Source organism: Salmo trutta, unplaced genomic scaffold (genome assembly GCF_901001165.1).
Source record: "Salmo trutta unplaced genomic scaffold, fSalTru1.1, whole genome shotgun sequence".
Taxonomy (NCBI): domain Eukaryota; kingdom Metazoa; phylum Chordata; class Actinopteri; order Salmoniformes; family Salmonidae; genus Salmo; species Salmo trutta.
The window spans coordinates 9,278,528-9,305,930 of NW_021822911.1; the positions used below are offsets into that span (position 1 = coordinate 9,278,528).

Sequence of the window (27,403 nt, forward strand, 5' to 3'; positions counted from 1 at the left end):
GAAAGAGAGACAGAGAGAGAGAGAGGGACAGAGAGAGAGAGAGGACAGAGAGAAAGAGGGACAGAGAGAGAGAGGGACAGAGAGAAAGAGGGACAGAGAGGGACAGAGAGATAGAGAGAGGGACAGAGAGAAAGAGGGACAGAGAGAGAGAGGGACAGAGAGAAAGAGGGACAGAGAGGGACAGAGAGAGAGAGGGACAGAGAGAGAGAGATAGGGACAGAGAGAGAGACAGAGAGAGAGAGAGGGACAGAGAGAGAGAGACAGAGAGAGAGAGAGAGGGACAGAGAGAGAGAGAGAGAGAGAGAGAAAGAGGGACAGAGAGAGGGACAGAGAGAGGGACAGAGAGAGAGAGAGAGAGAGGGACAGAGAGTGACAGAGAGAGAGGGACAGAGAGAGAGAGAGGGACAGAAAAAGAGACGGACAGAGAGAGAGAGAGAGAGAGGGACAGAGAGATAGCAGTTAGTTAATAGTATCTCTTCTTGCAAATTCATCTTCTGCACATCTATCACTCCAGTGTTTAATTGCTAAATTGTAATTATTTCGCCACCACGGCCTATTTATTAACTTACCTCCTTTATCTTACCTCATTTGCACAACTGTATATAGACTTTTCTATTGTGTTATTGAATGTACGTTTGTTTATTCCATGTGTAACGCTGTGTTGTTGTTTGTGTCACACTGCTTTGCTTTATCTTGGCCAGGTCGCAGTTGTAAATGAGAACTTGTTCTCAACTAGCCTACCTGGTTAAATAAAGGACTTGTTCTCAACTGGCCTGCCTGGTTAAATAAAGGTTTCATTAAAAAGTCTGGCAATAACTTAACTTTTCATTATTTAGACAGACTCCTCTAAATAATAAATATAATAAAATAAAAACAGTTAAATGCTAAGTACTATACATTGGTTTTATTTTAAAAATAACAATAGACCCTATTTAGTACTATAATGGTATTTACTAACATAATATTATTACTATAATAGTTTCTAAACGTGTTCTAGGCTACCCTACCCTAGAATTAGGGTTCAGGATAAAACAGGTTATATGTAGGGTTAGAGTTTCTGTACAGCACTTTGTGACATCTGCTGATGTAAAAAGGTCTTCATAAATACATTTGATTGATTGTTAGGTTCAGGGTATTTAAAGAGATAAACTGTATGTGTTTATATCTCTCTTGCTCCTCCCTGTGGTCTTCTGTGGGAACTACATACCTCATTCACCACACTTGATAGGCTCATAATCTGAGGTAGCAACTGAGTCAGAGCTACAAATCAATGATCTCCACCTATCCATTAGGTTTAACAACTCAGTGAACCTGCGCAGCATTCTCTCTATTTGATGTCTACGAACCAACAGATTTCAACGATTATCATATTACCCAGCAGCCATTTAGAAACAAATAAAAAAAAAGGTTATTTCTTTTTATTCTTTCTTCTGACTGTTTAAATCGGACACATCTTGAAAAAGAGAACATGGACATGTGATTTGTTGAGAATTTACACCTTTTTATATATAAAAAAAATATATATACAGTTAACCATGACCAGAACATGTTTAACGTTTGAAGGCTTTGCGCCAACCATCCCTGTAAGCCACCACAATCTATAACCAGGTGAACAGTGAGTTTCCTCACCAAGTAGCTGTAACCTAGTTAATAATAAGTTACCTGAGGTAAACCTACAAGGTTAGTTAATAATAAGTTACCTGAGGTAAACCTGCAAGGATAGTTAATAATAAGTTACCTAAGGTAAACCTACAAGGTTAGTTAATAATAAGTTACCTGAAGTAAACCTACAAGGATAGTTAATAATAAGTTACCTGAGGTAAACCTACAAGGATAGTTAATAATAAGTTACCTGAGGTAAACCTACAAGGTTAGTTAATAATAAGTTACCTGAGGTAAACCTACAAGGATAGTTAATAATAAGTTACCTGAGGTAAACCTACAAGGTTAGTTAATAATAAGTTACCTGAGGTAAACCTACAAGGATAGTTAATAATAAGTTACCTGAGGTAAACCTACAAGGATAGTTAATAATCAGTTACCTGAGGTAAACCTACAAGGATAGTTAACAATAAGTTACCTGAGGTAAACCTACAAGGTTAGTTAATAATAAGTTACCTACCAGGATAGTTAATAATAAGTTACCTGAGGTAAACCTACAAGGTTAGTTAATAATAAGTTACCTGAGGTAAACCTACAAGGTTAGTTAATAATAAGTTACCTGAGGTAAACCTACAAGGATAGTTAATAATAAGTTACCTGAGGTAAACCTACAAGGATAGTTAATAATAAGTTACCTGAGGTAAACCTACAAGGATAGTTAATAATAAGTTACCTGAGGTAAACCTACAAGGATAGTTAATAATAAGTTACCTGAGGTAAACCTACAAGGATAGTTAATAATAAGTTACCTGAGGTAAACCTACAAGGATAGTTAATAATAAGTTACCTGAGGTAAACCTACAAGGATAGTTAATAATAAGTTACCTGAGGTAAACCTACAAGGATAGTTAATAATAAGTTACCTGAGGTAAACCTACAAGGATAGTTAATAATAAGTTACCTGAGGTAAACCTACAAGGATAGTTAATAATAAGTTACCTGAGGTAAACCTACAAGGATAGTTAATAATAAGTTACCTGAGGTAAACCTACAAGGTTAGTTAATAATAAGTTACCTGAGGTAAACCTACAAGGATAGTTAATAATAAGTTACCTGAGGTAAACCTACAATGTTAACGCGGGCTGGAAGAGAATTACTTCAAAACCACAGCAAACAGCTGGGACATATAGTAATATTATATATATAATATTATATCACTGGGCTCATCTGTGCTAACAAACCTAGACATATAGTAATATTATATTAGGATCCCTCAGCCTTGACCCAAGCATATATCACTGGTTGGTATGAACACTAAGAAGCCAACCTTACTGAAGCATATATCACTGGTTGGCCCATCCCTCTGTGCTGTCACAGATCTACTACTCACAGGGATCCTCTCAGGATCCCTCAGCCTTGACCCATCCTCCTCTACTTTCTTCACTGCCTCAGCAGTGACAACCTGTTCCCAACGGTGGGGTCAGTGGGATTGGATAGGGGCCCCTCTACCTCTCTCTCTCCCTCTCTGACTGGAGGAGACAGGTGAAATGGTGTGTCTCCTCTGGTCAACAATACTCACCTTGAAAGACTCCACAGCCTGTTGGAGCTCCTTCAGCTCCTTCTCTCTCTCCTGGAATCTCTGCTGGACCTTCTGCTGACTCATCCCCAGCTGCCTCTGTGGAGAATCACTCTTCAATGAGCTATCAAGCTTTATTAGTCCAGTAGATCAATAGTATAGTAATGTGACATAGGGCCCATAGAGAGGAAGGTCTAAAAAATGGATGGTCCATTTACTAAATGCTATTTATTTGTTGCTATGTGAATGATTATAGTTTTTATGGTAGGACTACATGTATCAACAGGTTGAGACTGAACTTTGGACTCATAAAAGGCCATTCAGAATGATAATAGTGTTTGACATTATAAAATGGTGATACATCTGGAGAATCTGGGTTGACATATCAATATACTCAAGGTTTGTGTTCATATTTGTTCTGCTGAGGATCCATTTCATTTCAATGATCTCATATTCAAACAGCCTTAGTTCCTACTGTATCTTTAATTCTTTGTTTATCAGACAGTCACCAACAAGTTGTTCTGGTCTTACCTGTTTCTCAGTCCTCTCTGCTGCAGCTGACACTGTATCATGGCCTTTATGTTCATCCATTGTACACAGATAACAGATACACTGCTGATCGGTACGACAGTAAACCTCCAGCAGTTTGTCATGATGAGAGCAGATCTTCTCCTGTAGTTGTGCGGTGGCTTTGACCAGCTTGTGCCTCTTCAAAGCAGGAAATTCGTAGTGAGATTGGAGGTGAGTCTCACAGTAAGAGGCCAGACACACCAGACAGGACATGAGGGCTTTCTGCTTTCTGGTCCCAGTGCAGAAATCACACGCCACATCTCCAGGTCCAGCATAGCACAGAGCAGGAGGGGGAGCAGCCTGGAGTCCTGTCTTCCTCAGTTTCTCCACCAGCTCAGCCAACATGTTATTTTTACTCAGCGTAGGCCTCGGACTGAAGGTCTGTCTGCACTGAGGACAGCTATAGACCCCTTTCAGAACATCCTGATCCCAGCAGCCCTCAATACAGCTCCTACAGTAACTGTGTCCACAGGGGATGGTGACTGGTTCCTTCAGTAGATCCAGACAGACAGAACAACAGAACTGGTCCTGGTCCAGCAGAACTCCCTGTTGAGCCATTTGGACGGTTGTTCACTCTCACACAGACAGACGAGACAGAGACTCAGATCAGTTTCGTTTCCTCAGAAGAGAGTTTGTGGGAGGGGGATGGACTTCCTGGTTCTGCCAGAGGGGTGGGGTTAGAGGGAGGGAGGGAGGGGTTAGAGGGAGGGAGGAAGAGAGAGAGGAACTGCATGCAACAGCAAGAGGGAGACAAATAGTTTTGTTCCAATGTTAGAGCCCTTAACATGGAACAAATGACATAATGAATCTTAAAATGTGAGTTGTTAGAATATATGAAGGGTAACAGTTTTCTACGAAGTACGTATGTATCATTATTTTAATCACCTTTATAATGCCTTATAAATCAATAAGTCCCGAGGAGGTGTGATATATGGTTATTATACAGTACCACGGCTAAGGGCTGTTCTTAGACAAGACACAACACGGATTGAAAATTATCTAACACTTTCAACAATACAATCACATTTTATTTTATTGGTTTCATACACATATTTATCAGATGTTATTGTGGGTGTAGTGAAATGTTTGTGTTCCTAGCTCCAACAGTGCAGTAATATCTAACAATGCTTGTGTTCCCAGCTCCAACAGTGCAGTAATATCTAACAATGCTTGTGTTCCTAGCTCCAACAGTGCAGTAATATCTAACAATGCTTGTGTTCCCAGCTCCAACAGTGCAGTAATATCTAACAATGCTTGTGTTCCCAGCTCCAACAGTGCAGTAATATCTAACAATGCTTGTGTTCCTAGCTCCAACAGTGCAGTAATATCTAACAATGCTTGTGTTTCCAGCTCCAACAGTGCAGTAATATCTAACAATGCTTGTGTTCCTAGCTCCAACAGTGCAGTAATATCTAACAATGCTTGTGTTCCCAGCTCACAGAGGGCAAATCTAAAAAGTCAATGAAAATATTAGGACAAGCAATGATATATATATATATATATATATATACACTGTGTACTGTGATGTGATGCATAGACAATTTGGAGTACATCTGTAGTATATCTGAAGAATTGCATATGTACAGTAGTAGTTATATAGGATGAACCATGACTAGAATACAGTATATACATATGAAGTGGACAGCAGTAGTTATATAGGATGAACCAGGACTAGAATACAGTATATACATATGAAGTGGACAGCAGTAGTTATATAGGATGAACCAGGACTAGAATACAGTATATACATATGAAGTGGTCAGCAGTAGTTATATAGAATACAGTATATACATATGAAGTAGACAGCAGTAGTTATATAGAATACAGTATATACATATGAAGTGGACAGCAGTAGTTATATAGGATGAACCAGGACTAGAATACAGTATATACATATGAAGTAGACAGCAGTAGTTATATAGGATGAACCAGGACTAGAATACAGTATATACATATGAAGTGGACAGCAGTAGTTATATAGAATACAGTATATACATATGAAGTGGACAGCAGTAGTTATATAGAATACAGTATATACATATGAAGTAGACAGCAGTAGTTATATAGAATACAGTATATACATATGAAGTGGACAGCAGTAGTTATATAGAATACAGTATATACATATGAAGTAGACAGCAGTAGTTATATAGAATACAGTATATACATATGAAGTGGACAGTAGTAGTTATATAGGATGAACCAGGACTAGTATACAGTATATACATATGAAGTAGACAGCAGTAGTTATATAGAATACACCATATACATATGAAGTGGACAGCAGTAGTTATATAGGATGAACCATGACTAGAATACAGTATATACATATGAAGTGGACAGCAGTAGTTATATAGGATGAACCATGACTAGAATACAGTATATACATATGAAGTGGACAGCAGTAGTTATATAGAATACAGTATATACATATGAAGTGGACAGCAGTAGTTATATAGAATACAGTATATACATATGAAGTAGACAGCAGTAGTTATATAGAATACAGTATATACATATGAAGTGGACAGCAGTAGTTATATAGAATACAGTATATACATATGAAGTGGACAGCAGTAGTTATATAGAATACAGTATATACATATGAAGTGGACAGCAGTAGTTATATAGGATGAACCAGGACTAGAATACAGTATATACATATGAAGTGGACAGCAGTAGTTATATAGGATGAACCAGGACTAGAATACAGTATATACATATGAAGTGGACAGCAGTAGTTATATAGAATACAGTATATACATATGAAGTGGACAGCAGTAGTTATATAGGATGAACCATGACTAGAATACAGTATATACATATGAAGTAGACAGCAGTAGTTATATAGGATGAACCAGGACTAGAATACAGTATATACATATGAAGTGGACAGCAGTAGTTATATAGGATGAACCAGGACTAGAATACAGTATATACATATGAAGTGGACAGCAGTAGTTATATAGAATACAGTATATACATATGAAGTGGACTGCAGTAGTTATATAGGATGAACCATGACTAGAATACAGTATATACATATGAAGTGGACAGCAGTAGTTATATAGAATACAGTATATACATATGAAGTGGACAGCAGTAGTTATATAGGATGAACCAGGACTAGAATACAGTATATACATATGAAGTGGGCAGCAGTAGTTATATAGGATGAACCATGACTAGAATACAGTATATACATATGAAGTGGACAGCAGTAGTTATATAGAATACAGTATATACATATGAAGTGGACAGCAGTAGGTATATAGAATACAGTATATACATATGAATTGGACAGTAGTAGTTATATAGAATACAGTATATACATATGAAGTGGACAGCAGTAGTTATATAGAATACAGTATATACATATGAAGTGGGCAGCAGTAGTTATATAGAATACAGTATATACATATGAAGTGGACAGCAGTAGTTATATAGGATGAACCAGGACTAGAATACAGTATATACATATGAAGTGGACAGCAGTAGTTATATAGAATACAGTATATACATATGAAGTGGACAGCAGTAGTTATATAGGATGAACCATGACTAGAATACAGTATATACATATGAAGTGGACAGCAGTAGTTATATAGAATACAGTATATACATATGAAGTGGACAGCAGTAGGTATATAGAATACAGTATATACATATGAATTGGACAGTAGTAGTTATATAGAATACAGTATATACATATGAAGTGGACAGCAGTAGTTATATAGAATACAGTATATACATATGAAGTGGACAGCAGTAGTTATATAGGATGAACCAGGACTAGAATACAGTATATACATATGAAGTGGACAGCAGTAGTTATATAGGATGAACCAGGACTGGAATACAGTATATACATATGAAGTGGACATTAGTAGTTATATAGGATGAACCAGGACTAGAATACAGTATATACATATGAAGTGGACAGCAGTAGTTATATAGAATACAGTATATACATATGAATTGGACAGCAGTAGTTATATAGGATGAACCATGACTAGAATACAGTATATACATATGAAGTGGACAGCAGTAGTTATATAGAATACAGTATATACATATGAAGTGGACAGCAGTAGTTATATAGGATGAACCAGGACTAGAATACAGTATATACATATGAAGTGGACAGCAGTAGTTATATAGAATACAGTATATACATATGAAGTGGACTGCAGTAGTTATATAGGATGAACCATGACTAGAATACAGTATATACATATGAAGTGGACAGCAGTAGTTATATAGAATACAGTATATACATATGAAGTAGACAGCAGTAGTTATATAGAATACAGTATATACATATGAAGTGGACAGCAGTAGTTATATAGGATGAACCAGGACTAGAATACAGTATATACATATGAAGTGGACAGCAGTAGTTATATAGGATGAACCAGGACTAGAATACAGTATATACATATGAAGTGGGCAGCAGTAGTTATATAGGATGAACCATGACTAGAATACAGTATATACATATGAAGTGGACAGCAGTAGTTATATAGAATACAGTATATACATATGAAGTGGACAGCAGTAGGTATATAGAATACAGTATATACATATGAATTGGACAGTAGTAGTTATATAGAATACAGTATATACATATGAAGTGGACAGCAGTAGTTATATAGAATACAGTATATACATATGAAGTGGGCAGCAGTAGTTATATAGGATGAACCATGACTAGAATACAGTATATACATATGAAGTGGACAGCAGTAGTTATATAGAATACAGTATATACATATGAAGTGGACAGCAGTAGGTATATAGAATACAGTATATACATATGAATTGGACAGTAGTAGTTATATAGAATACAGTATATACATATGAAGTGGACAGCAGTAGTTATATAGAATACAGTATATACATATGAAGTGGACAGCAGTAGTTATATAGGATGAACCAGGACTAGAATACAGTATATACATATGAAGTGGACAGCAGTAGTTATATAGGATGAACCAGGACTGGAATACAGTATATACATATGAAGTGGACAGTAGTAGTTATATAGGATGAACCAGGACTAGAATACAGTATATACATATGAAGTGGACAGCAGTAGTTATATAGAATACAGTATATACATATGAATTGGACAGCAGTAGTTATATAGGATGAACCATGACTAGAATACAGTATATACATATGAAGTGGACAGCAGTAGTTATATAGAATACAGTATATACATATGAAGTGGACAGCAGTAGTTATATAGGATGAACCAGGACTAGAATACAGTATATACATATGAAGTGGACAGCAGTAGTTATATAGAATACAGTATATACATATGAAGTAGACTGCAGTAGTTATATAGAATACAGTATATACATATGAAGTGGACAGCAGTGTTATATAGGATGAACCAGGACTAGAATACAGTATATACATATGAAGTGGACAGCAGTAGTTATATTGGATGAACCATGACTGGAATACAGTATATACATATGAAGTGGACAGCAGTAGTTATATAGGATGAACCATGACTAGAATACAGTATATACATATGAAGTGGACAGCAGTAGTTATATTGGATGAACCATGACTGGAATACAGTATATACATATGAAGTGGACAGCAGTAGTTATATAGGATGAACCATGACTAGAATACAGTATATACATATGAAGTGGACAGCAGTAGTTATATAGAATACAGTATATACATATGAAGTGGACAGCAGTAGTTATATAGAATACAGTATATACATATGAAGTGGACAGCAGTAGTTATATAGGATGAACCAGGACTAGAATACAGTAAATACATTTTTATTTATTTCACCTTTATTTAACCAGGTAGGCTAGTTGAGAACAAGTTCTCATTTACAATTGCGACATGGCCAAGATAAAGCAAAGCAGTTCGACAACATACAACAACACAGAGTTACACATGGAGTAAAACAAACATACAGTCAATAATACAGTAAAAAAATAAGTCTATATACAATGTGAGCAAATGAGGTGAGATAAGGGAGGTAAAGGCAATAAGGCCATGGTGGCAAAGTAAATACAATATAGCAAGTAAAACACTGGAATTGTAGATTTGTAGTAGAAGAAAGTGCAAAGTAACATAGAAATAATGGGGTGCAAAGGAGCAAAATAAATAAATAAATAAATACAGTAGGGGAAGAGGTAGTTGGGCTAAATTATAGATGGGCTATGTACAGGTGCAGTGATCTGTGAGCTGCTCTGACAGCTGGTGCTTAAAGCTAGTGAGGGAGATAAGTGTTTCCAGTTTCAGAGATTTTTGTAGTTCGTTCCAGTCATTGGCAGCAGAGAACTGGAAGGAGAGACGGCCAAAGGAGGAAATGGCTTTGTGGGTGACCAGAGAGATCCCTGACCTTATCTTCTCTCAAGAAGATGTCTGGTAGGCCCATTTAAATACCTTTTTTGGACATTTCAAGATAGCAGATGTTTGAGTTGGGTCTATTAACACATCTGTGAGTTGTTATTTTTTTAATTTTTTAGTTTTTGACAAAATGAGCAGTCCTGGAAGTGACAGATTTTGACTCATATTGAGTGATAAGATTGAGCTATTTAAAAACACTTTTTCAACATTTCAAGATAGCAGTTAGTTCAGTTTGATCTTATTAAAGACAGCTGTATATTCTTTTTTTTTACCCAAAAATATTCTATGTTCACGCCCACTTTTTTTGCACTATGTTTGAAGGCTGTCAACTTCTTGTCAGGAGGAGAATCACTTAGCCTTTCAACTAATTTTCAAATGATAGGATGCCTATTTAAAAACACTTTTTCAACATTTCAAGATAGCAGTTAGTTCAGTTTGATCTTATTAAAGACAAATTAATCCACTGTGTCTGCCTTTCCACTGTGAAGACAGGTTCTTCTGCCCCCTGCTGTCTGTTGATGGTACTACTACTAGACACAGCGGCAGAATATATTAAACTAGACATTTGTTTTCATCTCAAAACCAGAGAGCAACCGCTGTCCGGTGAAGTCCACACAAAGCGTATTGCATGTAACCAAACAGTTAGGTGACCTGCAGCACGGTCAAAGCAAAATATATGTTTCAGACGTTTTAGGGACGACAAAACGACTATTGCTTTAAAACAACACAGAGAGTTCAGCACCTACAGTTACGATCTGTCTTTAATTTTGCCCTTTTTTAAAACCATAAACTTGGATTAGCACAGCTAACACAGCTAGCACAGCTAACACAGTTAGCACAGCTAGCACAGCTAACACAGTTAGCACAGCTAAAACGGCTTACACAGCTAACACAGCTAACACCGCTAACACAGTTAGCACAGCTAACACAGCTAACACCGCTAACACAGTTAGCACAGCTAACACAGCTAACACAGCTAGCACAGCCAACACAGCTAGCACAGCCAACACAATCAAAGGAAGCCAAATGCTCACTGGCTTCCCTTGCCTTCAACGCTACGGGCAGCAACAATGTTATACTCTTTATGACCAGACAGCATCAGACAGGACTGAGACAGACTGTTTGACTGTCCAGACAGCATCAGACAGGACTGAGACAGACTGTTTCACTGACCGGACAGCATCAGACAGGACTGAGACAGACTGTTTCACTGACCGGACAGCATCAGACAGGACTGAGACAGACTGTTTCGCTGACCAGACAGGACTGAGACAAACTGTTTCACTTATCAGACAGGACTGAGACAGACTGTTTCACTGACCAGACAGCATCAGACAGGACTGAGACTACCCCAAAGACAACGTGTGTGAAGCAAGAGCTTCCTGTGACAACCGGAAGTTGTTAAAAACAGCCTAGAGCTATTGTCATATGGCCACCTGCAGATAGTGAAAATTACGCAACTCAACCATGTGTCATTCAGTCAATTATTAAGGTAGAGACTTCTTATTCAGGATTCTGTTTATGTCTACCCCAAAGACAACGTGTGTTGAGTAAGAACTTCCTGTGACAACCGGAAGTGGTTAAAAACAGCCTAGAGCTTTTGTCATATTTCAACATGACGGAGAGTAAAGTCAGTCAGGAGTCCCTGACCTTGTCTTCTCTCAAGAAGATGTCTGGTAGGCCCATTTAAATACCTTTTTTGGACATTTCAAGATAGCAGATGTTTGAGTTGGGTCTATTAACACAGCTGTGAGTTGTTATTTTTTTATTTTTTTCATTTTTGACAAAATGAGCAGTCCTGGAAGTGACAGATTTTGACTCATATTGAGTGATAAGACTGAGCTATTTAGAAAATCCCTTAGCCTTTCGACTAATTTTGGGTTAGTTGGACTAATTTTGGGTTAGTTCTCTCAAGAAGAACTAACCAATCTCAACATGACAGAAAGTAAGACAGGGAAACCAATCTCAACATGACAGAAATTAAGAAAGGAGAACCTATTTCAACATGACAGAGAGTCAGTCAGGAGTCCCTGACCTTGTCTTCTCTCAAGAAGATGTCTGGTAGGCCCATTTAAATACCTTTTTTGGACATTTCAAGATAGCAGATGTTTGAGTTGGGTCTATTAACACAGCTGTGAGTTGTTATTTTTTTCATTTTTTCATTTTTGACAAAATGAGCAGTCCTGGAAGTGACAGATTTTGACTCATATTGAGTGATAAGATTGAGCTATTTAAAAACACTTTTTCAACATTTCAAGATAGCAGTTAGTTCAGTTTGATCTTATTAAAGACAGCTGTATATTCTTTTTTTTTACCCAAAAATATTCTATGTTCACGCCCACTTTTTTTGCACTATGTTTGAAGGCTGTCAACTTCTTGTCAGGAGGAGAATCACTTAGCCTTTCAACTAATTTTCAAATGATAGGATGCCTATTTAAAAACACTTTTTCAACATTTCAAGATAGCAGTTAGTTCAGTTTGATCTTATTAAAGACAAATGAATCCACTGTGTCTGCCTTTCCACTGTGAAGACAGGTTCTACTGCCCCCTGCTGTCTGTTGATGGTACTACTACTAGACACAGCGGCAGAATAAATTAAACTAGACATTTGTTTTCATCTCAAAACCAGAGAGCAACCACTGTCCGGTGAAGTCCACACAAAGCGTATTGCATGTAACCAAACAGTTAGGTGACCTGCAGCACGGTCAAAGCAAAATATATGTTTCAGACGTTTTAGGGACGACAAAACGACTATTGCTTTAAAACGACACAGAGAGTTCAGCACCTACAGTTACGATCTGTCTTTAATTTTGCCCTTTTTTAAAACCATAAATTTGGATTAGCACAGCTAACACAGCTAGCACAGCTAACACAGCTAGCACAGCTAGCACAGCTAACACGGCTAGCACAGCCAACACAATCAAAGGAAGCCAAATGCTCACTGGCTTCCCTTGCCTTCAACGCTACGGGCAGCAACAATGTTATACTCTTTATGACCAGACAGCATCAGACAGGACTGAGACAGACTGTTTCACTGTCCAGACAGCATCAGACAGGACTGAGACAGACTGTTTCACTGACCGGACAGCATCAGACAGGACTGAGACAGACTGTTTCACTGACCGGACAGCATCAGACAGGACTGAGACAGACTGTTTCACTGACCAGACAGCATCAGACAGGACTGAGACTACCCCAAAGACAACGTGTGTGAAGCAAGAGCTTCCTGTGACAACCGGAAGTTGTTAAAAACAGCCTAGAGCTATTGTCATATGGCCACCTGCAGATAGTGAAAATCACGCAACTCAATCATGTGTCATTCAGTCAATTATTAAGGTAGAGACTTCTTATTCAGGATTCTGTTTATGTCTACCCCAAAGACAACGTGTGTTGAGTAAGAACTTCCTGTGACAACCGGAAGTGGTTAAAAACAGCCTAGAGCTTTTGTCATATTTCAACATGACGGAGAGTAAAGTCAGTCAGGAGTCCCTGACCTTGTCTTCTCTCAAGAAGATGTCTGGTAGGCCCATTTAAATACCTTTTTTGGACATTTCAAGATAGCAGATGTTTGAGTTGGGTCTATTAACACAGCTGTGAGTTGTTATTTTTTTCTTTTTTTCATTTTTGACAAAATGAGCAGTCCTGGAAGTGACAGATTTTGACTCATATTGAGTGATAAGACTGAGCTATTTAGAAAATCCCTTAGCCTTTCGACTAATTTTGGGTTAGTTGGACTAATTTTGGGTTAGTTCTCTGAAGAAGAACTAACCAATCTCAACATGACAGAAAGTAAGACAGGGAAACCAATCTCAACATGACAGAAAGTAAGACAGGAGAACCTATTTCAACATGACAGAGAGTCAGTCAGGAGTCCCTGACCTTGTCTTCTCTCAAGAAGATGTCTGGTAGGCCCATTTAAATACCTTTTTTGGACATTTCCAGATAGCAGATGTTTGAGTTGGGTCTATTAACACAGCTGTGAGTTGTTCATTTTTTCATTTTTTCATTTTTGACAAAATGAGCACTCCTGGAAGTGACAGATTTTGACTCATATTGAGTGATAAGACTGAGCTATTTAAAAACACTTTTTCAACATTTCAAGATAGCAGTTAGTTCAGTTTGATCTTATTAAAGACAGCTGTATATTCTTTTTTTTGACCCAAAAAGACAGCAGGTCTAGGACAGTTAGCACATCCGGTGAACAGGTCAGGGTTCCATAGCTGCAGGCAGAACAGTTGGAACTGGAGCAGCAGCACGGCCAGGTGAACTGGGGACAGCAAGGAGTCATCAAGCCAGGTAGTCCTGAGGCATGGTCCTAGGGCTCAGGTCCTCCGAGAGAGAGAAAGTAAGAGAGAATTAGAGAGAGCATATTTAAATTCACACAGGACACCGGAAAAGACAAGAGAAATACTCCAGATGTGACAGACTGACCCTAGCCCCCCGACACATAAACTACTGCAGCATAAATACTGGAGGCTGAGACAGGAGGAGTCAGGAGACACTGTGGCCCCATCCGATGAAACCCCCGGACAGGGCCAAACAGGTAGGATATAACCCCACCCACTTTGCCAAAGCACAGCCCCCACACCACTGGTGTGAAGACAAGTCTTGTAGGAAAACCCTCAAACGGATCACTAATACCTTTGACCTTACACAGCTAGTTAAACGGCCAACCAGGGTGACTTGTTGCTCTAAAAAACAGATTGATTTGGTGTTCAGTAATAAACCAGAGAGAGTGACTAAATCATTCAATATGGTTACTGGGCTATCTGATCATAATCTGACACTTATAGCCAGAAAGCTGTCTAAGAGCAGGTTTAACCTCTCTACTGTTAGAAAGCCGAATCAACTAAGAATACCTAAGAGTGAATTAAACTATTTTGAAAACGCAATTAATGGAATTAACTGGAATGATCTCTTGTCCTATACAGACGTGGAAGCTGATAGTGAGGTTTTTCTATCCACAATCCAGGCTACAATAAATGGTTTCCTAAAGAAAATCAAATCCAAATCTGGCCAAAAGAGCAATCTTCCTTGGCTAAATGGAGAAATCTGGAAATGGATGAAAGAACGAGATTATGCTCTAAAATCAGCCCTAAAATTCAAATTAGAGCATGACAGACGTAGGTTTACCATGTTGAGAAATAAGGTGATAAAAGAAATCAGACAGGCCAAGGCAAACTTTTTTATTAACATAATTGGTGAGGCAAAGGGAAATTCTAAATTGATCTGGGAGAATCTAAAAAAGTTAACAGGGAAAGACCATAGTAACAATGCAAAAAGACTAGAAATCATGGTGAATAACAATCTAACACAGGATGCAGTCGAAATAGCAATAACCTTCAATTCCTACTTTATTGACTCTGTCAAGGTACTGACACAGAACCCCTCCACTGGTTTCTTGGGCTCAGTGCTAGTAAATGACACTCAACCTGTCTTCATCATAAGGGAGGTTTCTGAGTCAAAGGTGAACAAGGTGATTAGCTCACTAAAGAACTCTAAATCCAAAGATGTGTTTGGGCTGGACTCTACCTTTCTTAAAAACTACAAAGAGTCACTCATTGGCCCCATTACTAAGGTCACCAACACATCTATTGGTCTGGGGGTGTTTCCAAGGGTATGGAAGTCAGCCATTTTTAAATTGGGCGACCCTGCTGACGTGAGTAACTACAGGCCCATTACTATACTACCTGTAGTGTCGAAGGTTGTTGAAAAGTGTGTAGCAGAACAACTGATTTCCCAGCTCAACAACAGCCCCTTCATATTACACTCCATGCAGTTTGGCTTCAGAGCGAAACACTCCACAGAAACGGCCAACTGCTTTCTTCTGGAAAATGTGAAGTCCAAGATGGACAAAGGGGGCGTTGTTGGGGCTGTGTTTCTGGACCTAAGGAAGGCTTTTGATACTGTTAACCATGAGATTCTCATCACAAAATTGTCCAAGTTCAACTTTTCTCCCGATGCCTTGAGATGGATGAAATCATACCTTGAAGGCAGAACTCAGTGTGTCAGAGTGAGCAATGAGCAGTCGCCCACTCTTAGCTATGATGTGGGCGTGCCCCAAGGGTTAATACTGGGGCCCCTCCTGTTCAGCCTGTATATTAATGATCTGCCTTCTGTCTGCACTGGGTCTGAAGTTCAAATGTATGCAGATGATACAGTGATATATGTGCATGCAAAGAGCAAACAACAAGCTGCACAAGAACTCACTATGGTAATGGTCAAGGTTACAAAGTGGCTCAGTGACTCGTGTTTGCATCTCAATGTGAAAAAAACTGTTTGCATGTTTTTCACAAAAAGGGCAACAGATGCTACTGAGCCAGATGTCTGTGTCAGGGGAGAAGCTCCAGGTGGTATCTGATTTTCAGTACCTTGGCATCATACTTGATTCCAACCTCTCTTTTAAAAAGCATGTGAAAAAGGTAATTCAAATAACTAAATTCAACCTAGCTAATTTCCGATTTATACGAAATTGTTTGACCACAGAGGTAGCAAAACTGTACTTCAAATCGATGATACTCCCCCACTTAACATACTGCTTGACTAGTTGGGCCCAAGCTTGCTATACAACATTAAAACCTATTCAGTCTGTCTACAAACAGGCTCTCAAAGTGCTCGATAGGAAGCCCAATAGCCATCATCACTGTTACATTCTCAGAAAGCATGAGCTCCTGAGTTGGGAAAATCTTGTGCAATACACCGACTCATGTCTTGTATTCAAGATCCTAAATGGCCTAGCTCCCCCTCCACTCAGTATTTTTGTTAAACAGAAAACCCAAACATATGGTAGCAGATCCACAAGGTCTGCCATGAGAGGTGACTGTATAGTTCCCTTAAAACCTGTTGGGGATAGGGGGCAGTATTTGCACGGCCGGATAAAAAACGTACCCGATTTAATCTGGTTACTACTCCTGCCCAGTAACAAGAATATGCATATAATTAGTAGATTTGGATAGAAAACACTCTAAAGTTTCTAAAACTGTTTGAATGGTGTCTGTGAGTATAACAGAACTCATATGGCAGGCCAAAAACCTGAGAAGATTCCATGCAGGAAGTGTAAATCTGATTTGTGGAATCACCTTCAACACTTTGCCTATGAAACACACCGTGAGTTAGGATTCATTTAGCACTTCCTAAGGCTTCCACTAGATGTCAACAGTCTTTACAAAGTGGTTTGAGTGTTCTCCTGTAAAAACTGACCGAACGAGAGGCCTGGAAAGTTGGTCATAGGCGGATGGCCATGTCTACTATGATGCGCATGCGTGTGGGGACCCTTTCTTTCCGAAACGTTTTATAAGACAATGCAATCGTCCGCCTTGAATATTATTGAAGTTCTGATTGAAAAAGGCCCTAAAGACTTATGCTATACAACGTTTGACATGTTTGAACGAACGTAAATATTTTTTTTTGCTCTTTCATGGCGACAAGTCCCGCGGGCTTCGGTACATTTTGAGTAGCCTACAGAACGCGCTAACAAGAAGGAGCTATTGGGACAAATTATTAACTTTTTCGAACAAAACTACATTTGTTGTGGACCTGGGATTTCTGGAAGTGCCTTCTGATGAAGATAATCAAAGGTAAGTGAATATTTACAATAGTATATTTGATTTTAGATGGTTCCAAGATGGCGCTAACATGTATCGCCTAGCCTATTTTTCTTAGCATAGCACCTCGTTTATTGCAAAGTGTGATTTCCCAGTAAAGTTATTTTTAAATCTGGCAATGTGGTTGCATTCACGAGATGTTAATCTATAATTCTTTGAATGACAATATTATAATTTACCAATGTTTTAGAATAGTAATTTTGTAAATTGTAGCGCTGATTCACCGTCAGCATTTGAGGGAAAATATTTTCTGAATTTCACCGCCACTGTAAAATGCTGTTATTGGATATAAATATGAACTTGATAGAACAAAAAATGCATATATTGTCTAACATAATGTCCTAGGAGTGTCATCTGATGAAGATTGTCAAAGGTTAGTGCATCATTTTAGCTGGTTTTCTGCTTTTGGTGACGCCCGTCTTTGCATTGACAAAACATTACACACAGCTATTTTCAATGTACTGTCCTAACATAATCTATCTTTATGCTTTCGCCGTAAAGCCTTTTTGAAATCGGACAACGTGGTTAGACTAAGGAGATGTTTATCTTTCAAAGGGTGTAAGATAGTTGATTGTTTGAGAAATTGAAATTATTGAAATTATTCGATTTATTCTGTTTTGAATTTCACACGTTGTATCTTGTCTAGCAATCCTGTTAACGGGATCTGAACGGGAAGGGGTATCACCAACAGGTTAGGAAAAGCACCTTTAGTAAATCCGCTTTCTCTGTGAGAGCTTCCCATGTCTGGAATACACTGCCATCAGACACACATAACTGCACCACATATCACACTTTCACAAATTGCATGAAGACATGGCTAAAGGACAATCAGATGTGTGAACATAATCACTGTGTATTGCCACTTTCCATGTTGTCTGTTGTCTGTAGCTTGTGAGGTGTGGAAACACTTTGTTGCTTTTATGGATTTTGTCTTTTTGTTCTACGTTGCTCTGTCTGTATGCTACATCTTGCTTGTCCTATGTTGCTCTGTCTGTATGCTATGTCTTGCTTGTCCTATGTTACTCTGTGTGTGCTCACTGTTCAATGATTGTCTATATTGTAATTGTTTTTAATAACCTGCCCAGGGACTGCGGTTGAAAATTAGCCGGCTGGCTAAAACCGGCACTTTTACTGAAACGTTGATTAATGTGCACTGTCCCTGTAAAAATAAAATAAAATCAATATTCGTGTAATTTCTCACCCATTTTGTCTGTATGAAAGTTAATTTCCCCCCAGACACACACATTAGTTCTTTGCTATTATGAAGGTCATTTGTGTAGAATGTACTTTTCCCCACTACTCTTTACATTGCTTATGATGGAACACGTCATCAATGAAGACTTTTTCAGAGCCTGATGAGCTGCTAGAATGGATGGTTAGGGCTGACAATCACATTCTTCTCTAACAACCCCACATACAGATTGGCATAATTAGAAGCTATTTTTTAAACTACAATGACCATAATGACCTGCGTGTCTACTTGTCTTGTTTGTGTTTATTTTACACCTGCTTTGTAAAAGAGATAGAAGAATGCACGATGGTCAATGCTATCTGGCATCCTTGGGACATCCCTACCCTGAACCCTAACCTTAACCCCTAACCTTAACCATTTTAAATGTCAACTTTAATGGGCTAGGGACGTCCCAAGGATGTATCTCTACCTAAAAATACATGATCTAAATGATTGATCGTTGGTATTCAGCAGTCATAAAGCCTTATTTACTTTAATAAACTACTAAAATAGTGATATTGTCAGACAGCATAGACAGCAGCTCTACACTATTGACTGACTGATCCATTCATCCTTCCATCCCTCCTCAGCCTTCCTCTCCTCTGAAGACCCAGTGAGGGTGGAGCTCAGTCAGAGAGCTGTTGAGGGACTGGTTAGGAAGAACACTTCTACAGCCAGAGAGGTGAGAGGTCACACATGGTTTAGATGGTAAATATTTATGTCCCCTTAGCGGTTCATCACGTCAGCTAAAGGGAATATGTTCCATCATCTATGTTTATTTACATTAGTGCAAATTGTCCACTGATATTGGTGTAATTTCTCACCCCTTTTGGCTGTATGAAAGTTAATTTCCCCTCAGACACACACATTTGTTCTTTGATATTATGAAGGTCATTTGTGTCAAATGTACCTTTCCCCACTCATTCACCCGATCTCTTTACATTGCTTATGCATATTTGGTGGCCTGACTGCATCCAGACTATGTCAAAGGCCCATCCTGGTAGATCTGAACCTAATGCAGCTTGGAGAGATCAGATGACAAAAGTCACATTTAGGTGCCAGGTGTAACTGAGGCCATAGATGCTCCATATCCATTACTTTCAGTGTTTTATATAATATGACTAAATGTGTTTGTGTTGCAGGGGCATTCATAATTTTCAGCATATGTACTGGGTTGGTTGAAAAGTTAAACAAAATGTACATACCATGCACTATTTCGACAGTAAAATATACTGAATGAATACTGTTTTTCATACTATTTCATGCGTTTCCCAACATGAAAAATCTAAAGTGTTGCTCAAACAGAAGAGGAACTAACAAAGAGTCACTGACAACAACCACAACTAAACAGGTGGGGTTTTAGAAGGGGTTCTGATAGACACTAAGGGGGTGTCCACTGGAAGTTGACTAGTAACAACAACTGGGACCTAAAAGACACCCACCATGAGACCCACTAAATCTGCCCAAGAAGAGACAAACAAAAGAAAAACCCACACCAAACTTAAAGACAGGAAGCAAACCAAAAAGGTGGAGCAACTAAAGGTGTTGACTGTCCACATGTATCAAGACAACTGGAGCACTGGGCCAGACACTCTTAAATAGAACCTGGACCAGCTCAGGTGAAACACCTTCCCACTAACGAGATGGACAAGCCAGCACAGGTGTAACACATACTGACTAACGAGGTGACACCAATCAGTGCGTCCTACGTGCTAACGAGCTAGACGTGCTGACGGAGCTAGACGTGCTGACGGGCTAGACGGGCTAACGAGCTAGACGGGCTAACGGGCTAGACGGGCTAACGAGCTAGACGTGCTAAAATCCAAACCGCAAACCATAAATGGAAAAACCAAAGCCTGTAACACCTTCCCCCTTAAGACAACAAATATATCCTATATTTTTGATGGACAAGTTTGCTCACCATCAACAGAAAACAACTTCCATTTATCATTATAATCAACTACAATGCTTCACCTTCACCAATATAAACATGGTGTCTACTGGCTGTCATCAAGAAAAAAATATTTTCCCCCACTAGCTTCTAGAACTCTCATCTTCCTAAAACTCACTAGCTTCTAGAACTCTCATCTTCCTAAAACTCACTAGCTTCTAGAACTCTCATCTTCCTAAAACTCACTAGCTTCTAGAACTCTCGTCCCCTTGGAAGGAACCCCAAAATAAACTCAAATCAAATTGTATTAGTCACGTGTGCCGAATACAACAGGTGTAGACCTGTAGACCTAACAGTGAAATGCTGACTTACGAGCCCCTAACCAACAGTGCAGTTTCAAAAACATACAGAAAAGAATAAGAGATAAAACTCATCTCCAACACGTGTCAAAATAAATTGTGATCCATGGCAACGCACTGGCTAAACGCAAAACACAAATCTTTTTGACTGCCCACCCTTGAGACAAACCAAGAAACCAAGTTGTCCTTACCACAGACATGTCTGATTTCAAGAGGAAACTCCTGCAATATCCGTAGTAACTTTCCACCTCACTGCAGAGCTTCTCTCTCTTTTCAGGGTTCACTAGATAGGCATGTTGTTGGAACGGGGCCCAGTCCCCAATGTCATGCTCTGGTACATTTGGGTTGGCATATCTGAGAATGAACCCTGATATTCTAAAAGCAGGATAACAATGTCAATATAGTTGTACCCAAAAATGGTCAGTTGGTTGCATGAATAAGTATTACATGAATTGTAAATATGAAATATCAAACCAAATTTGTTAATACATATTGACAATAATGAACCTAATGGTGAGGCATGAAATAATAAAAAAAATCTGATTTTGTCAGGCTGAATGTTTGAAATGTTTTACATTTTAGTCATTTAGCAGACGCTCTTATCCAGAGCGACTTACAGTAGTGAATGCATACATTTCATACAATTCATTTAAAAAAAATGTTTACATTTCATACATTTTTTTATTTTATTTTTTATAAATATGAGGTGATTTGAGTCATGCTTCTTCAGTAGTGGAATAAAGACAATTAGCACTTGAATGTTGTAAATAAATACTGGAGTGATGTAGGATTGTTAATAAAATTGATTATAGACCAATTTATTATACTGCGTCCATGTGTATAGGCTGCAAGTACGTTGAAATGAAGCTGTTTTCAAGTCATTGAAAAAACGACCAGAAAATACCTCTTTTCAACTTTCACTTTCAACTACAACCGAACATATATTGGACTTCGGGCATAGTCTTATTTTCAACGTCTTTTCAATGACATTTGGCTAAATGAGAATAGTGCAATGTCAAAACAGTTTTAACGTGTCCAAATCAATAACCAATATGTAGAAATAGTTTGTGATAAATTGAAAACCTAAACATTTTGAAGTGTTGCATTTTGATTCAAGTGGGTAACCAACGTGGTAAGTGTAACACATTTTTTTTGTCACTTTTTATTAAATCTCATAAATAGTAACTCTTCCATTTCAGAGCCTGTATTTTCCCCCTGAGGCTAATATCCATATCATGTTGAAATCAATAGAACAGGGGACAAACGTTTAGGGTTCTACATTGTGACATCATTAAAATACTCCTTCTACAATGTTAAAACATTCTACATTGTGACATCATTAAAATACTCCTACTACAATGTTAAAACATTCTACATTGTGACATTATGTCATTGATATCATGAAACAACTCCTTCATGTGTTTTCTGATGTTTGATCAGAAATCTTTTATCGGAGAATCTCTTGTCACATTGATCACAGCTATAAGATTTCTCTCCAGTGTGTGTTCTCAGATGTACTATCAGGCTGTTTGGCTGAGTAAAACTCTTCCCACATTGATCACAACTACAAGGTTTCTCTCCTGTGTGTGTTCTCTGGTGTGTCTTCAGACAGCCAGATGTAACAAAACTCTTCCCACATTGAGTACAGCTATATGGCTTCTCTCCTGTGTGTGTTCTCTGGTGCACTATCAGGCTGCTTGACTGAGTGAAACTCTTCCCACACTGATTACAGCTATACAACTTCTCTCCTGTGTGTGTTCTCCGGTGTACTATCAGGCTGCTTGACTGAATAAAACTCTTCCCACATTGATTACAGCTATATGGTTTCTCTCCTGTGTGTATTCTCTGGTGTGATTTCAGGTTGCTTGGCTGAGTAAAACTTTTCCCACATTGATCACAGCCATAAGGTTTCTCTCCAGTGTGAATTCTCTGATGTATTGTAAGGTCTACTGAAGAGGTGAATCTCTTCCCACAGTCAGAGCAGCAGTGCGGTTTCTCTCCAGTGTGTATTCTCAGGTGTACTTTCAGTGAATTTGATCTTAAGTAACTCTTCCCACACTCAAAACAGTGGTGAGGTTTCTTTCCTGTGTGTTCTCGCTGGTGTTTCTTGAGATGTTCTGATCTGGAGAGACTTTTCTCTGCCTCGTCAGCATCATGATGTTGTGGGTCCTCCCCAGAGGACCCACAATAGTCACGTCTCTCTCCTGTGTGAACGACAAAGTCAGAGAGATGGTTAAAGTCCCACAACAGAAGAAATCCATTGTTTATTTGAGTTAAAAGGTGATGCCCAGAGCGTACCCATGAAGTTATACAACAAATGATGTCTGGGAATTTGACACTTGTCTTAAGACAGTCAAGTGAGCAACAATAGTTATATTTTGTCTTGTTTTCACATATTACAGTTACTGAACCCCTAAGCAGTGTGCCAGACGACTTTTGGTCTCCAATATAGGCCCCTTTCTGTGTTTGCTAGAATTGCGGCACGAGGGCGACGCACACACAATTTGGTTGCAATCTCCAAGCTAATGAGGAAACCACTAGTTATGGATGTAGTATATCTGGTAATGAGGAAACCACTAGTTATGGATGTAGTATATCTGGTAATGAGGAAACCACTAGTTATGGATGTAGTATATCTGGTAATGAGGAAACCACTAGTTATGGATGTAGTATATCTGGTAATGAGGAAACCACTAGTTATGGATGTAGTATATCTGGTAATGAGGAAACCACTAGTTATGGATGTAGTATATCTGGTAATGAGGAAACCACTAGTTATGGATGTAGTATATCTGCCTGGAGCATGATATCAACATTATAGTTTTAACCATGTTGAGGCTATACAGTGTTGATTTACATTGTTTCTAAACATTGGAGTAAAAAAAGCTTATTTAGGTTTCTGATGGGGTACAACAGTTGAACTAAGCTCATGAGGCATGTGTTATATTCTTCAAGAATCAATGGCTATAAATTAATAATTTAAAGTCCAAATATGGATGTAGCAAATGCAGATTTCAACAACTGCAGAGTTTGTGCCTCTGTTTTTAAGACAGTACTTACTAGTGTTAATCAGGGAACGGTTTCTCAAAACCATCTTATGGCTGAGTTCACCGTTAGAACCATTGGACGCCTTAAGATGTGTTTGGGAAACCGAGCCCAGATATCCAGTTTCCTCCTCTTCCTTTTTCGACGTGACAGTCATCTCCCCCTCCTCCTCTTTCACTCCAAAAACAGCATCCTCCTCTTTCACTCTGAACGCGTCTTCTTCCTCTTTCACTGAAACGTCTTTCTCTTCTTCTTTCACTGTAATAACCTCACCCTCTACTTGTTTTTGTATTGTAACATCTTTCTCTTCCTCCTCCTCTTTCACTAGAGCTTCTTTCTCCGTCCAGCAGACCTCCTCTTCTTTATCAGGAGGAGAGTAGCTTAGTGAACTCATGGTCGGAGATGTTAGCTAGCTAGCATTAGCGACTAGCCTAGTTCTAAGCTAACTTAGCAAACCAGCTAGCTGACAAACAACGTAAATATATAATTAAATGGGCCAACAAGTACATGCGATAGAAGTGTGTTTAATACACAGCGACTAATATACACCAAAACAGTGTAAAGAGCGTGAATGTTGTAGCTATGTTTGCTAGAAAGCTACCGAGGTGTCTGACTAGCTGTTGTTGTTGAAGGAGCGTCCCGTCCACTAGATTATACGTCACACTGGCAGCATCGCCTGAACCTAAAAGACGCACATCGCCATCTGCTGACTGGAGGGCAACGCAGTTGAGGAACCAAACGTTTATTTTTCATTTATTTCATAAAAGGTTAATATTATATTAAGTCGTTCAAAGAGAAGCATGTGTTGATTGATTTGTGTTTAATGAGTGAGAATTTAAAACAAACTTTACACCCACTACATATTTGCATTGAACCATACTTCTGACATGGATCATTTTGACCCAAGAGGCATATCTTTTATCATAGCCAAAATGTATTTCATTCAATTCTTCCATTTTTTCATGACTTTGTCAATCAACTGGTTGTTAATACATCTAAATCGTGGTTTAGTGTTTCTGTATCAATATGGACTTTTAACAAATTCAAATCCTTTGGAGTCATTTTGACTCCAGCCAAAAGCATCTTTGATAAATAGGACGTTTATTTCAAATCAAAATCACATTTTATTGGTCACATACACGTGTTTAGCAGATATTATTGTGGGTGTAGCAAAATGCTTGTGTTTCTAGCTCCGACAGTGCAGTAATATCTAACAAGTAATATCTAACAATTTCACAACATATACCCAATACACACAAATCTAAGTATTTGAATCTAGGTTTCTCTGTAGACATGATCCATCCCACCAGAGGGTGGAGGGGCACCTGTATCAGTGGTTTTGACCAGATATACACCTGCAGACACACAGTATAGTGCCTCCCATATATTCTCCTAAGATTGGACTTTTCTATGCCACATATCACATGACTGTGTACCAAACTGCTAATGTGGCGGCAGGGTAGCCTAGTGGTTAGAGCGTTGGACTAGTAACCAAAAGGTTGCAACTTCAAATCCCCGAGCTGACGAGGTACAAATCTGTTGTTCTGCCCCTGAACAAGGCAGTTAACCCACTGTTCATAGGCCGTCATTGAAAATAAGAATTTCTTCTTAACTGACTTTTCTAGTTAAATAAAGATAAACATTTTTTGTTGTTGAAAACTCTACACAATCCCAAAGCAGGTTTTTAGACATTTTTACAAATGTACTTAAGTATTCAGACCCTTTGCTATGAGACTCGAAATTGAGTTCAGATGCATCCTGATTCCATTAATCATCCTTGAGATGTTTCTACAACTTGATTGGAGTCCACCTGTGGTAAATTAAATTGGTTGGACATTATTTAGAAAGGCACACACCTCTCTATATAAGGTTCACAGTGCATGTCAGAGCAAAAACCAAGCCATGAGGTCAAAGGAATTGTCCATAGAGCTCTGAGACATTATTGTGTCAAGGCACAGATCTGGGGAAAGGTACCAAAAAATGTCTGCAAGAACACAGTGGCCTCCATCATTCTGAAATGGAAGAAGTTTGGAACCACCAAGACTCTTCCCAGAGCTGGCTGCCTGGCCAAACTGAGCAATCGGGGGAGAAGTGCCTTGGTCAGGGAGGTGACCAAGAACCCGATGGTCACTCTGACAGAGCTCCAGAGTTCCTCTGTGGAGATGGGAGAACCTTCCAGAAGGACCATCATCTCTGCAGCACTCCACTAATCAGGCGTTTATGGTAGAAAGGCCAGATGGAAGCCAGTCCTCAGTGAAAGGCATATGACAGCCCACTTGGAGTTTGCCAAAAGGCACCTAAAGGACTCTCAGACCATGAGAAACAAGATTCTCTGGTCTGATTAAACTAAGATTGAACTCTTTGGCCTGAATGCCAAGTGTCACGTCTGGAGGAAAATGTGCACCATCCCTACGGTGAAGCATGGTGGTGGCAGCATCATGCTGTGGGGATGTGTTTCAGCAGCAGTGCAAATTGTCCACTGATATTGGTATAACTTCTCACCCCTTGTGGCTGTATGAAAGTTAATTTCCCCTCAGACACACATTTGTTCTTTGATATAATGAAGGTCATTTGTGTTGAATGTACTTTTCCCCTCCTCTTTATTATTTCCAAGAGAAAAACTGCTGATGAACAACCACATTTCTAAATGACACCTGGTCTATTCTTCTATTCTAACTCTCAACAGTAAGTTTAGACCCCGACTGATTTAAATATATATATATTATTATTTATTACAAACAACACAAGGAAGGGGTAACATTAAAGTATTAGAACATGAAGGACAAACAATACAGCATCAAGACACTATCCAACATGTATCAGTCTGTCCACAACAGAGCCATCCTTATGTGTGAGGGTGCGTGTGCATGATAGTGATATAAAATATATGTCATAGTTTCCTTTTTCATGATCACAATCTAGTGAAACCCGAACCCTCCAAGATCCCCCCCACAGTTCCCCAATAGCTGTCCCTCAACCCTCCAAGATCCCCCCACAGTTCCCCAATAGCTGTCCCTCAACCCTCCATGATCCCCCCCACAGTTCCCCAATAGCTGTCCCTCAACCCTCCAAGATCCCCCCACAGTTCCCCAATAGCTGTCCCTCAACCCTCCAAGATCCCCCCACAGTTCCCCA

At 38.9% G+C, this 27,403-nt stretch overlaps 2 protein-coding genes across 3 annotated transcripts in view; both read right to left on the reverse strand.

Annotated features, from left to right (window-relative positions):
- Window positions 1–4,403, reverse strand: part of LOC115186713 (E3 ubiquitin/ISG15 ligase TRIM25-like) — an 8,246-nt gene extending 3,843 nt beyond the window's left edge. Inside the window, exons 1-2 of one of the 2 annotated variants that reach the window (XM_029746244.1) lie at window positions 3,710–4,403; window positions 2,909–3,277 (exon numbers count right to left, since the gene is read on the reverse strand). In XM_029746244.1, coding sequence (XP_029602104.1) covers window positions 3,083–3,277; window positions 3,710–4,306 — 792 coding nt within the window. In that variant the 5' untranslated portion in view covers window positions 4,307–4,403 and the 3' untranslated portion in view covers window positions 2,909–3,082. Of the gene's footprint in view, window positions 1–2,908; window positions 3,639–3,709 lie in introns of those variants that run through there. The other variant, XM_029746243.1, reaches the window with a different exon arrangement.
- An 18,314-nt stretch (window positions 4,404–22,717) lies between these two features.
- The window catches only part of LOC115186574 (zinc finger protein 271-like), a gene marked incomplete at both ends in the record, with an annotated part of 30,283 nt that continues 25,597 nt past the window's right edge, over window positions 22,718–27,403 (reverse strand). Inside the window, one exon of the mRNA XM_029746165.1 lies at window positions 22,718–23,255. Within this exon, the coding sequence (XP_029602025.1) occupies window positions 22,718–23,255 (538 nt within the window). The remainder of the gene's footprint in view (window positions 23,256–27,403) is intronic.